Raw genomic sequence first — 14,717 nt, forward strand, 5'->3', positions numbered from 1 at the left:
TTCTGGATGTACTGCAGCTGTTTTACAGCTCGTTTGGAGAGGCCAGTGAGTGGCCGTTACAGTCTAATCTACTGGAGACAAACACATGGATAAGTCTCTCCAAGCCTAGTTTAGACACTATACTTTTGATTTTGGCAATGTTTTTTAGATGGTAAAAAGATGGTAATTTGACGCACTAATAATGCACTATTCTGACCATCTGTGTATATATTCAGATAAGTTTATTTTACTTTATTTGTAAATTCAAAATTTTATGCATGCTCTATTTGATATATTTTGCTACTATTATTTTGCATTGCTCTATGTTGCACCTTAATGTCAAAGCACGTTCCTAGTTTGTGAATTATGTATGTATGTGTGTGTGTATATATATATATATATATATATATATATATATATATATATATATATATATATATATATATATATATATATATATATATATATATATATATACATACACACTCCTACTACAAAGAATCTAATGTATTTTCTTAACATCTCAGAAACAAAGTGACATTTCTTTCTCCTTCCAGGCGAATGTTAATCCCCTGAATCACTGGAGCACATTGTAAGTACTAAAGACATATCTTCTCACCAAAGTGCTGATGTCCCATTGCAGACTGAACTAATGAATGTATTTTTATTCTTATCTGCTGCAGCAACAGGCCAGAGCTGCACACGGGTGCAGCACCCTCCACCTCTGCTACTGACAATGTAGCTTCAAGGTAAATCAAAAACAGCCCAAAAATACTTTGACTAAGGCTGCACAATACATTACAAAGTGAATATTCTGATGAGTCAGTGTTCAGCCCTAACAGAAGTCCCCTTCACACCTTTCTAACCTAATCTTGTGTTTGTAGGAAGCTGGATGAAACGGAGGGCAAACCATACACTAAAAAGCCTCTTAATGCTTTCATGTTGTTCAAGGCTGAGCAGAGACAGAATGTGGCTGATGAGCTCCAAATCACAAACTCTGCTAAAGTCAACGTGGAGCTCGGCAAGAGGGTGAGTGGGACTGACTAAATACTAGAGCAGGACTAACTCGGGTCATTCACCGGGAGGAAGACAGAGGCTCACATGGTAGAGTGCTTCACTATAGTAAACATGTGTCTGCTTTATCTCCAGTGGAAGATGATGTCGGAGCAGGAGAAGAAGCCATACTTTGACCAGGCTCACAGAGAGAAAAAGGCTCACGAGTTAAAGTACCCGGGATGGTCCTACAAAGACAGCTATGTAAGTACTTCAAATACACCTACACACCACCTATTCTTTTAAAGATGCTGTGTTTGTACACATACTTTTAAAAACAAATTATGAATTTAATCTTTGTCATTTTAGGGCAAAAAGCCCAAGAGGACGAGAGCTGACAAGATTCAAGTTCCTCTAAACCACCACCACCATGTTGCCTCTCCTGTGGCACCTGTCAATCAAAGGCCTGGGATGATGTGGAATGCAACTGCTCCCATGAGTTTCTCTAACCAGACCCTGAACAACCAGGCTCATTCTTACCACACGTCTCACAGCCAGAACAACCAGAAGACCACCATCATCCTCAATGGCATCCCTGTCCAGGCCACACCCATTGGTGGCTGTCTGGGTGACTCTTGTCATTCCTCCCATCTCGAGAGGAGGCGCAGTTGTTGAACTCATTCACTCCTGTGCCCGGACCATTGCCTAGACTTGTCAACAAACTCAGTCGTAAAGTGGTAACCTCCTCAAAGCATGCGCCTCTCCTCGTGCTGAAACAAAGCCGTTTTGCCTTTTGAAATATGGATCGGGGGCTTTTGGGGCATTCACTTTAAAAAAAGGATGAATGAATTGTGATAGAAATAGTGAAACACTGAATAAATTGAATAAATATTCCGCAAGCAATTTGATTAAATAACACTGATGATGATGTCAACAAAGGAAATAAGATCATTTTCAGTTTATCAAAATATTCTCACAAGGAACAAAATGCAAAGACTAGGTTTTATGGTGGAAAGCTTCCAAAGAAGACACGGAGTCAATTGCCAACCGCCTCAGCCTCCTTGCAAACAGAGAAGAATCAGGAGCCCGACGTATCGCAGGGACTAAAAACCGGACTTGATGACCAGGCCCAAGAACTGAGAATAAACAAAAAAACGAGAGACACTGGTCAAACAAGACTCAAAGCTGAAAATTACACGCTCAGACCACCGCGTACAAAGAGATCCGATATCTGTACAACCCATCCGTGAGAAACACTGTCGAGCTGAAACAGGAACTTGCTGGGGCCAACCGTAACGTTTCAGAAATTAAAGAAAAAATTAACGACCAGAGCAAGGCCATGGAGCTTCCAAAGAAGACACGGAGTCAAGTGCCAACCGCCTCAGCCTCCTTGCAAACAGAGAAGAATCAGGAGAGCGATGGAGCCTACACCTGTCAAAGTAACTCTGCTCTAAATGAAACAATGAAAGACAAAATAAGAGCTGTCCGAGAAGGTGGAGCAGCTTTCCAGTAAGCTGTGCATACTGCAGGGCCAAATGTCCACCCTGATTGAACAGAAGAAAGGTCTGGAGAACGCGCTGAAGAAGAGCGAAGAGCAGAGATCCAACCAGGAGAAGAGGCTGAAGAATCTCGGCTGGACGAAGCAGAGAGGAAGCCCCAGATACAATAAAACATCTCCAGCCACCGCCAAACATTGCCTTTTCCCTCAAAATAAAAACCATAAACGTTACTCTGTGTGTGTGTGATTTTGTGCTATTTAGGCAGAATTTTAGGGTTTATTATTTTACATTTCAGTTTCTGCAGATCACGAGGACCTAAGAGAGTCCCTGAGCACTTGGCAGAGGGAACTTCCAGTGTGTCAGATACAAAGTGTTTGAAAAGGTTACCTGAAAACTAAAGTTGCATTCCCTCTTCATACATAGGGGGAAAAACATTACACTACAAAGATACACACATCTATTATGTATTTGGGACTGATACAAATATGTAAGATCCTTGGATGATATTAACCCTTGTGTCCTATTCAGAAGTGTTTAAATTGGCTATCATTTCTACTGTAAATGATTATAGTCATTTCAAAAGAGAAAACTTAGAGGCAGTAAAATTGTCACACAAAATAACCCAAAACATTGTTTATGTGAAATATAAATACAGACATGCTGAATTGTCTTTTTATTACAATCTTGGACTCAAGATTAGTTTTAATTAAAAAAAAAAACTTCTATCCATCCATCCATCGATTTTCTACCGCTTGTTCCCTTTCGGGGTCGCAGGTGACTGGAGCCTATCCCAGTGACTTCGGGCCTTAGACAGCGGCCAACTTGTCGCAGGGTCAACACAGAGACATTACAGACAGTTCACTCTCATATTATAGGGCCAATTTAGAGTCACCAATCTTGCCTAAGACATGCATGTCTTTGGACAGTGGAAGGAGCCGGAGAACCCGGAGAGAACCCACGGTAACACGGGGAGAACATGCAGACTCCACACAGAGAGATCATGTGATGTTGGTCTGGTAGGAATCGAACCCACGATCTCCTTCTTGGGAGGCAAGAGCGCTAACCGCCTTTGCCACCATGCACCCCAAAAAAATTATTTTTATTTTTTTAATTGTGTTTTCAACATTGTAAAGCACTTTGAATTGCGATTCGTATGAATTGTGCTTCATAAATAAATTTGATTTGATCCATAATAGTTTTAGTCAACTAGAAAATCTTGTACATTGTTAATTTGAACTATAAACCTGGTATTGCTTTGCTTCATACGACATGTAATATTCTTTGCATGTTGAGTTTGTTTCTGCTCTGGTTTAGAGCTCTGGGATTGAAAAGGTGAATTTGGATCTAATCTCTCGTTCCTTTCATTCACTTTTCATTCTTGGACAAAAATGTCAGATTTAGTCAAAAATATACATATTTAGTCATGTTTTTTGTTGACGGAAATGTATGTAGTTTCATAGTTTGTGTCTTATTTTGTTTTAGTCTGGCAAGAATATGACGTTGATAAAAAACTATGATGAACATACTTTAGTAAAACATTTAAAATTATGAACTCCTAAACAAATCCTAGAATCACACGCATTTCAAAAGTTTTTGTAGAAGTCTAAACTACAAGGTTAGCGGTTTGTATTCTTATGCTTTAATTCATTGTAATTATTTGAATGAATAAACATACAATAACACATTAATAAACAGATTCCCGAGAAAGAGATCCAATGGGATAAGAAAGTTTGAAATACACTATGACGCTCAAAAAGAGGAGAATAAAACCCTCTTGTAACATTTACAAAATAAGATAGGATCATTTGTTGTTTGCAAAGGAATGAAGTGTTACTTAAATAATTTCAGTCTTTGCAATATGCTGATTGTGACTCTTCAAAAGTCAGGAACCCATTCATATATTTAATTAAATTTTCTTATAATGTATAATAACCATCAATAGCATCATAGTATATCCACATTAATATTAATAATAACACTGATAGTAACATTTATAATCCACGTTTATAACAGGTAGAGACATAATACTTATGCTTACCCCCTTGTTCAACTGAAAAATGTAGAAACAAATACACGTACCTAAACACACAGAAACGTAAAAGAAAAAAACAATCCACAATTAATAGAAAAAACAACAACACCAAACATTTAAAGACCAAAACCGAGTAAACAAAAACACAATTAAACATTCAGTTTATATTCTGTTCATATAGTTTTCCTCTATATCCTTCTTTCTCTTCGTTTGCTCTGCTGTACAACTTTTCATATTTAAATCACAATTTTCAGTTTTTGCACCATTGGCTCCCCTGTGCGCTTGGATGACGTCAACATCCTGGATAAATACTAGTCCAAATGTGATCTTTTATTTTTAGGTTGGTTATGTTATTGTGGTGAGGCAAGAGCTTCTATCATTTCCAACAAACAATTAACTTAACAGCTTATAATATCCCTGATAAAATCTGGACTTGTGCCTTGTCCATTTGTTACGTTGTCCATTTGGTATTGGCTTTTGAGAGAAGGCGGGGCTAAAGCGCCATTGGCCGGTAGAGGATCAACTCTTCCTGCGTGTTTGTGTTGCCCAGACTGGATATATTTGATTTGGATCCAAGCTCAGGAGAATCAAGATCTCAGTGTAATCTACGGCTATGACCAAAGTATTAATTTCCATAAAACCTAAGACCACTGCAGCCAAATGTACAAGGCCACAACGTCACTGTGAGGCAAAAATAACCTGCGCAGATTAGAATGATCACGTCACAAAATATGATGCGTTTAAATGAGGTCAATGGGGGGGAAGATCTAATATATTAATAATATATATTAAAGCAGAACATAGTAACATTACCGCTTAATCAACGTCCTTTTGAAGTGCCCGTCATCGCCCCCTGCTGTAATGTTTGGTAATGTGAAATGTTATTATGGGATTCCTCTATTATGATAAAGAAAGAAAAAGTAAATACATCTATTTTGAGACCATGTCTTTTTACAAGGGAGCTGGAGGAGGAGCTCTACCGCTGGAGTTACTTAGTTCTGCTTTAAAGGTTAAATATTATGTATTATTTGTATTGTTATTCACCTTTAAAACATGCTCTTAAAGGTTGAATGGACGATTTTTTCTTTTTCTTATTTCCTCGTGGCATGGACTGCCGATTAGTCCTGCCACGCACCTACCGCTCACCTGCAGCTGCGTGCGGCTCGTCCCACATTTCCGCGTGTCTAAGCGTATTGATCTATCATAATATAGTTCCCTCAGTGTACGGGACAAAATTAGAACGGAGAAAGACAGTTCGAGTTGACTCATAAGAGACGGAAATCTACGGGAGACGAGAGAGATGATACGATCCGTCGCGCTAATAAACAAACGCACGTGTGTGTTGTATCAGTCCGCACAGGGGAGTGCGCATGCACAATTCCGCCTGCGTTCTCAAATCGCCTAAAAATCGTCCATTGCGCCTTTAAGTACCTTTAGTTTGGCATCTCGTGTTTTAGAATATTTTTTTGGTTTACAACAAAATTACATTTGGATCTCTTGTGTTTCCCATGGGACTTATTGTGTAATTCCCTCTGTAGCCAGTAGATGGCCAACACTCAACAGTTTAAAATAAACATTTCACAGAATACAGCATAGCTCTCATTTCCAGGTCTCAGCACGCAGTTGTACTGAGATGGAAAGAATTCACAGAATGAGTCTGGGGATGATTGAAGATTCCCAGAGCCACATCACGGAGCAAACGTCAAGGAGGAGGAAACATCAGTTATCACTGAGCTACAGAGGGAAGGGAGAGGGCTCTAACAAGGATTCCTCAAACATGAATGAAGCTAAAGGCTACTCCAGGTGTGTTTTTGATGAGGGAACAATAATAATCTTTGATACATGGTGAAATAATATTTTTATTAAATTCAACAAAATGTGTATGCATGGAAAACAGGTAAAATTACTTATTTCAGCTTTAAAGATGAATGAACAATGTAGGTAATTTATGTACATTTCTGTAACAAAGAGCTAGTGGATACAAGTTACAAGGCCACGTTTCGACTGACCCTGCTGCCCTCTGGTCAAATTAACGAATTTCAGTCAATTTTAGTTACTTTATCAATCCGGACATTATTAGTACATTTTTAAGAAATTTTTTGAGAATTATTAGGTGCAGTAGCAGGTTCACAGACAGAAGGGGGCAGCAGTGAGCGGATGGTTAAATCCCACTACCACTAAAGAAGCTGTCGAGTGTTTATCTTTCACCAAACTCAGACTACAACATTTTCTCAGTTTTAGTTGTAAGGAATCTGAATGGAAGGGTGTTCCAGTGAAAATGTACATCCACCAAGAGCCTGGGTTCTCTCTTGTCCAATCATCTCCAGATAAATCGCCCCTTTGAACAAAACAGTGTATTTACAAATGCCAGCCTGCTGTTAGACAACCTTTAAGCCCCCTCACTGATCTAGACAGTAAGCACCTGATGTACTCTGCTCCACCATTCACAAGTTGTCAACATCAAGTCAAGGGTCCATCTCATTCACAGTATGGCACCGTTATATAACAGTACAAACACACCCCAATCAATGTACATGCAGTAGTTGTCAAGAAAACACAACCATTTACTGCACGCCAATCAACAGTATATGAAAGCAATGTATAAGTATAGAATATGTGGCTGTACTTATCATTGTGTACTGCATTTACAAATAAGGAAAGTTGATTAATAGCATAATCCATGTGTCTGACTGGATTAAAGGCAGCGGGGCCCATATGTGTGAAGCTCATTCATTTAATCAGAGTGCATCTGCTGCGTGTGCCCACCGCCTCTTTCATAACAGCACAGCACTTTAGACGATGCACGTTTTATCACTCACATGTCCAAATATCTCGTCTGTCATATGTGAATGGACTTGTCAATTCATGGGCGTTTTCTATGGATCGAACCAAAGAATGCATCAGTGACAAACAGTAACAATTTATTATATTTATCTAAGCATTAGGATAAGCCATTTGGTAGCTATAGAGACTTAATCTGCAGGGTTACTCAAACATGCAGGAATTAATCAAAACGTATTAATAATGTAATGATAATTTTAATTTTTTTCATCGTGAACCCTATGTCTAACAAATAAGGTTAAACAGGACAGTAAATCAACCACTATATAAACCCCGACTATCGACCATTTAATGTCTTATTTAAATGCATCCTAATTGTAATCTTGCTCGTGTTCTTATTCTGTCTTTAAACATAATGTATGATGTATTATCCAGCCATTTTAAAGAAGAAACAATATGACTTTGTGGCATCTTGAATGCAGGAGAATAAAGGTGACTCAAACATGCATAAGTCACTCTAAATACAACTTCAAGTGGCTTAATGAGAAGGGAAAACTTGTTAAATTAGTTAAACACATAAGCCGTGGTCTAGGGATGGGAGCATCTGTATCGATATATCAATACTGACATAGTAGTACAAATGTGGGTATCAATACTGTTATGCAAATGTACAGTCATTAACATGAACATTTTAAGGCTAAGGTCAGGGTCATATGTTTATTGTTTTGTGTCAAAAACATCCTCTGCAGCAGATTGGACGGATCCATCTGTCAGGTTTTCTTTCAGGTTTTAGTTCAGACACTTCAAACACTTATACATTTTACACTTTATAATTACTGTACTTTTACAGTTATTATATAGTATTTCTTTGTTCAAAGTATGACCAAAGACTTAATTTTCATAATAAACAAATGGTTTATTAAGAATGATTCAGGCTTGGAAACCTCTTGATTAAGTAGTTACTAAGCTTGAACCATTCTCAATAAACTATTGGTTAATTAAGAATAAAATCTTAGTTCATGGTTTATTAGGGCTGATTAAGATGTAGTTGTAATAAAGTGGCACAAACAACTACTGTAGTTGAACGCCAAACCAATAGCCACAGACGAATAACATGTTCTGTGTATTGTTCTGTGTGTGCACATGAGATTCTGGAACCTTCTTCACACTCTGAGCAGGTGAGGCATGATGCACTGGCCCTCAGGACACAAACTCACACTTTACTGTGCTTGTGATGTGAGAAAACAGGCTGTCAACACTTTCAGAAACATTTCAGGGTCTTTCAATGTCTATTTTTGATTGTGCCATGTGCAAATTGTGTTCAAATAGTTCAACGCGTTTAAGTTGTTCATGTTTTCATGTTTTATCCAATGACCAAAAATGGCAACAAAGTGAAAAACTCTCATAAATGGTGCAATAGGCCCGTTATCATCTGCTCTATAAATCAAGTTGACACAAAGGGGTTGCCACGGTGAACCAGTGAGGATGGTAACGACGAAAGATAGAGGACGTTCCCGTAGCGAGCAGCTCCAATGCATGGGGTTACAATACAATACAGGTAAAAAGGATCAAAATGAGACCACTGTGTGTTGTCGGCATCTAATTCGATTTTTATGAATGTTATTCTCTGTGAAGCAGGACACGGTGCACCGTTAGCATGCTAGTTGTTGTTAGCTTTACTGCGAAGGCCTCGGAAAGTTGTGAAAAGTACTTATAAACTCATCACGGTGAATAATTAGGATGCTAAGAATGCATTAGTAAGTGATGACGACACACTACCACAAAAAAGAGTTCTGTTTTTCACATTATTAAGACGTTTAAAAACTCAAGTACAGCACCATTAAATTAAATCATCGACAGTATGTTTGCCACTTTCAGTTGATGTCACGTATATTTTTGAAACTCTCCCTATATTTACTCATCAGTGTGTAGTTCCTGCGTGCCATTTTAGAGTACGCCTTGCAGTGTTTGCAATGTGCCCTCCTGTTCATATTTCCACGTAATCGGCTCAAAAGAGCAAACTTCATATGTGGACTCGACGTAATCCGCGGTCAACTCTAAGTACCTGAATATGTTTGACTGAAAGAGACCACGAGCTGATAAAGAAAAAACTACATTTGACTGCCAGAAATTTGGGATTTGGTTGAAAAATAATCCGCCCCGTTAATCTCATACCAATGTATTTTAAATAACTTATCTGCCCATGTCGTCAATGACGAAAAGGACATTTACAGAATCTCTAATATTCTTTTAGAGGCAAATGTACTGACTAGACTGAAGCATCATTAACTAACGATGGAAAAGATTGTGTCCTACTTTCTGACAGGATACAAAAACAAGATTAATTGGCAAAGGTTTAGCAGTATCCTCAAATAACCCACTGTTCATTTTGAATGCAGAGGCTCAGATGCACTCCTACATTCTTTTTAAAATTGCAAGTTTTAGATTGTTGCACTAAACCAATCACAGGTTTTTAAAAAGCTAAAAATACTAAAAAAACATGTAATACTGTGAGAGATGTTGCCAATTCTGACATATCTCCAGAGATTTTACGAACTTTGTCTGGAATGTTCCACAGTATGGCATTCAACTAAATGGACCTGCAAGAAAAATCACATTTATTTAATTAATTGGCAGTTTGCTCACCTTCTTAATCATCTATGTATCTGAACCATAGAACAAATCGCTCAGCACTAGAGACTTGCACTGTGCCACTTTTGTTTGTAGTTTTTATTCCGAAGAACTCCAAATCACAGACTCGGTGGCGCGTCTCTCAGAACCGGCAATTTTCTGGGTAATTTCTCATCCTTTATGATCCGTCCCAAATACTCACATTCTCTCACACACCAAGCAATCCGTGTCACCCAAAACAGTAACTCAATACTACTCTATTACCAGTGCTGCTTGTTGCGGATGAATGGATAAGTTGGTAGGTAGACTGCTGTTGACTTTGCTCATCCCAGCGTGGTGAATAATTATGCAACAGTTACAGTGGAGAACATGAGGCTGTGTAAATAATCGGCTTATACACATACGCCTGCGACATGTAATCACTCTGATGCATGTGAATCGAGCTGGGTATGACAAGAACTGGGGGCTCGACGTTCAGCATGGCGGGTGCTAACGGCGGTGGGCTTGTATCATGCTTGTGTTGTCCTGCACAAGAGCCAGGCTACATCGACACAATTGTTGGTGCAAAGATGATAAGCCATGAAAATAATATACGTAGCAAGTTCAAAAGATTTGGCATGTGGTGTTTCTGTTTGGACATTTTGTCATAATCAAATTCTAGAGCTAGCAGTGGTAAGATAAACCTGTATTTGTTCGATAAGGGACCTAAAGGCACAGTATACTAAAACAAAATGATGTTGCTTTTGTTATTTTGGATGGTTTCACTGCAGCTCCACACAAAACTGACTCTTCCCCTCCAGAAAGTTACATACTGCGCCTTTACATTTAATATTAGAATATATGTTGGATAGAGTAACAACATTACAACAGTGGGCCTAAAAGAAAAAAGAAGTTGGACATTTCAAAATCTTCATTTATAATTTATTCATACTACATACATCTTTTCTAAAATTCAGTTTTTCAAATCACATTTGTCAAAAAGCAACATATACAAACTGTGACGCATAATGAACGGTATTCAAAAATAATTGTACTATACTGTGCTTCAGTTATCACATACATCAGACTTTAGCTGAGTGCTAGTTTAGACATACTGTACTTTCAAGACACAAAAACAGCAGTATTAGTTTGGCAAAGTTCACACAACAGTGATCTTAAAGGGGTTTGCCTCTTACATGTAACCTACAATGAAAGCCCGCCACTAAGATTTTAGTATTTTGGCTTGCTAGCATATAGTAGTTCTTTAGAGCAGACACTATAACAGAAAATATATCAGAAGTTTGACAATTACCAGACTGAAATTCAAAAATAGAGATCTCATTTAGGATCTGGAGAGGTAGACAGGAGCAATGGTGGAGACAACCGACCTGTTTAATGATTTAGCTACAATTTACTTTGTAGCAACTGAAGTCAATTGCAGCACATTGACAGATCTGACCTTGCTTTGGTTCAAGGACATGGACCCTATAAGCATTATTGTTTATGAACTGTTGATAAGCAATGTCTTGTAGCGCCATTAGCAAAGCCAGAGCTAGCATAATACCACCACCAGCACAATGTTAGCGGCTCACATGCTACTTGGAGATTAGCTAATGCGTTTATGTCAAATTTAATCACATATCCTCGCAAACGTCCTATGTGTCAAATGTATCATAGTGACATTTCCGTGGCATTTCCTTCTGAAAGTAAATTAATCTACCGCTCGCACTAATCTGTAACATGTTGTTGAGGGTGAGCCCGGCAAAGAAAAGCTCTCTTGTTCATGGGATTAGTGCATTTGTGCTTTCACTACAGCCAGTATTACCACATATTAGCAGCAGTAAATGCACACATACTTTTACCACACATGCTAATAATAACCCCCTGGCTATGAGGGAAGTGGGGTGATGCTAATCGTGGCTAAGGTTAAACTACAACATGACGGAGGGATCAGATGGCTGCCTACAGGGTATGTCTAAAAATGTTTGTTTGGCTAACTTCTTGCGCTATGAAAGACCATGATGGTAATATAAAGTCAGTTATTCTAACCAATTATATGATTTTCAATAGGAAGCTTTTCATATAATACTTGCAAGGTTTGGTGAAATGACAATAAAGTCGAATCATGATCGGATCCTTTTGTCGATCTGCTAGTTTTGTCATATTGTGATTCACTATTTCTTTATTTAATGCAGCTCTATGCTCAAAGAGACATTTTCCCCTCCCACTCATCCTATTGGTCAGCCAGTGTCATGATCTGAGTGAGTGACAGGTGGATTCAACCAATCAAAGTTAAGTATGATTCCTCAAAAGAAGTATAAAGCTTTGGTTAGCTCTTAAATGGGATATAAATATGCTATATATATATGATCACTGACTACTACTAACATGAGAGATGACTGAAACATTCTCTGCTATGTATTGAAAATAATTTAGATATTTAGACAATTTTCTGTCTTTGTAAATTCAATTTTTTAGCTTGGTGTGCCTCAAAACTATTTAGAAACGTTTTTACATTATTCACTATTGTTTTGGCCTGACTAAAATGTAATTATAACTGTAATGAAAATATTACATCAAATCAATGTTGGTCACGTGAAGTCACATGGTTTTACAAAAACTCGCATCGAAGTGGGAGCATCATTGGTACAACATGCCAAATAAGGATGAAGGATTGGCTTTCAGTCTGGCTGGTTTATAGGTCGATATGTCACATTAGATTATCCTGTTTCACCCAATGTAATCAATCAGTGTCAGTGCCATGTTATCTTTATTGTGCCCTGTGTTGACCCATAAACTCTTGAGTGTCCAAACGCAAGGCTATTGTAGTTCAGTGGAATGTCTAAAATGTGCCCTGACCCAGATTGTAGACACTTCATTGCATTGTTATTCTTCTTTTGAACCTTAATTTTGTTTTCACTCTGAATCATAGCTTTCTACAACTTATTTTATTGCCTATGTAAAAAACCCTAAAGATCATAACATACAATTTTCTTATACGTTATACTTCTTTAAGTATACTTCTCTATTTATGGCTATGTAGATAGTGAAACACTTGCTTCCTATGCTTTTATAATGCTCAAATTAGAGTGTATTAAGGAGGGAAATGGCGCAAAGGATCATGGGTTATGTAGTTCTGTCTGCTTTTTATCATTATATTGTGCAACTTTTCATAACGTGAAGTGAAATATTTATCCAAACATTTGGCTATCTTCATATCTTGTTTTGCTCCTGTTTACTTTTCCAAAAAGACTGGAAAATGACAGTTGTTGGAATGTTGGAAATCTTAGTCGCTTTTCAAATATTGCATCTGTATATACTGGAGATGTTTACCTTCATTATTTACCATTTTAACAGTAACTCATTCATTTTATGCTTAGTCTTCTTCACCGTGTTGTGCATGACGTACTATTCAAAAGTGTAACTGTACTTTTTTACCAGTACAAACCATAACTGACAAACCGAGGACTTTCTACACACACGTGCACGACAAAAATACATCTACAGACAGTACCTTGCAGTAACCAGGACAGTGAGCAGATTTTAAATTATCACATGCTTAGTTTATTTGGACTTGTTCTCAATTTGAGGCACTTCGATCTTCTCTCCGGTGAGCAATTGCCAGATGCCTCCTCTGTAGTTCTCGTTGCCCAAAGCGTACAGGAAAGCGTTGATGGTTGGGGAGGTTTTGGCCAGGATCGGCGCCATCTGGGAGACAAAACAGCATTTAGTTATTGGAATTAACAGTTTTTGCGTGTAAAAAGGGCGGTGGGGCGTACCATTCTTAGCTTGGGGGAGACCAGGGTGGCGTTCTCAATAGCGGCGTAGAAGCACAGGATGCCGTAAGGGCCCCAGCACAGCAGCAGAGTCTTGAGGGGAGTGTTAGGGTTGAACTGTAAGAAAAGTAAGAAAGTGACCTTAAGTTAGCTTTTGCATTGTTGTTTGACATGTGAAATAGTAAAACATATTCTGGTGGAGGTAAATATAATGCAAAAGTTGACTTATTTGATCAGAATTTGTGGATTTTAACGTAGGATATACTCAAAAAGAACAACTTTCCCTTGCTACATCTGCCTTGTAAACAGTGTATCATGAGAGTTTTGGTAATCCTTTTTTATCTAATTGGGTGTTGCCATAGTGAACCAGTCGCCAAGTGATTACACTGGATTTACAAGGCGTTCCCTGTTAAAGTCCAGCGTCCGGACTATAGGCCATGTTATTGAGGTCCTTCATCCGGAGACACTGCAGCTCGAACTGGTAATCATTTGGTTGACGCTTAACACACTGTTCCACAATCGCTTGTCATTTTCAAATTTTGCTCAATACACTTCAATGGTTCTTGAAGGCATTTCACATTTCACATACAAAGCACATAACTAAACCAGGACTGGAGCAGGATCAAACCAGGTCTACGTGAGGAATAAAAAGGATCGGATCAGTTTTATACTACTACAAATTGGTTTAAATGCAAATACAAATATTTCACTACTTATTATGAGTATCAGTGTAATCTGGACTACTTTTAAGACCCGCTTGAGAATAAAGAACCTCGAGTCACAGGACTGAAAGAAGTCATACGCCTGGGATCATTTCTGAAAAGCATGTTTGAGGTTTAAGATTGGAGAACCGGTCTGGAGCAGGTCGTTTTAATCCAATAGTCAAAAAGACCCTTGTCCGCACTCGAGAATTTATCAAACACTTTTCTTCTTTCTTATAAGTAGCTTTGAGAAATCCTCTTACACTTTCTGATAAGATATAGTTTTGAATCAACAAGTTACACACACACAAAATGAAATGTTGACCTTATTTAAATATAGTATGTC

The 14,717-nt window shown here is 38.2% G+C and overlaps 1 protein-coding gene across 1 annotated transcript in view; it reads right to left on the reverse strand.

Moving 5' to 3' along the window:
• Window positions 1–13,435: 13,435 nt before the first annotated feature.
• Window positions 13,436–14,717, reverse strand: part of rgra (retinal G protein coupled receptor a) — a 9,743-nt gene continuing 8,461 nt past the window's right edge. Inside the window, exons 6-7 of the mRNA XM_072461865.1 lie at window positions 13,674–13,787; window positions 13,436–13,602 (exon numbers count right to left, since the gene is read on the reverse strand). Coding sequence (XP_072317966.1) covers window positions 13,459–13,602; window positions 13,674–13,787 — 258 coding nt within the window. The 3' untranslated portion in view covers window positions 13,436–13,458. The remainder of the gene's footprint in view (window positions 13,603–13,673; window positions 13,788–14,717) is intronic.

This window comes from Eucyclogobius newberryi, unplaced genomic scaffold, assembly GCF_026437365.1.
Source record: "Eucyclogobius newberryi isolate DKJ021-1_F unplaced genomic scaffold, fEucNew1.0.hap1 SCAF_327, whole genome shotgun sequence".
In the NCBI taxonomy this organism is placed as follows: Eukaryota; Metazoa; Chordata; class Actinopteri; order Gobiiformes; family Gobiidae; genus Eucyclogobius; species Eucyclogobius newberryi.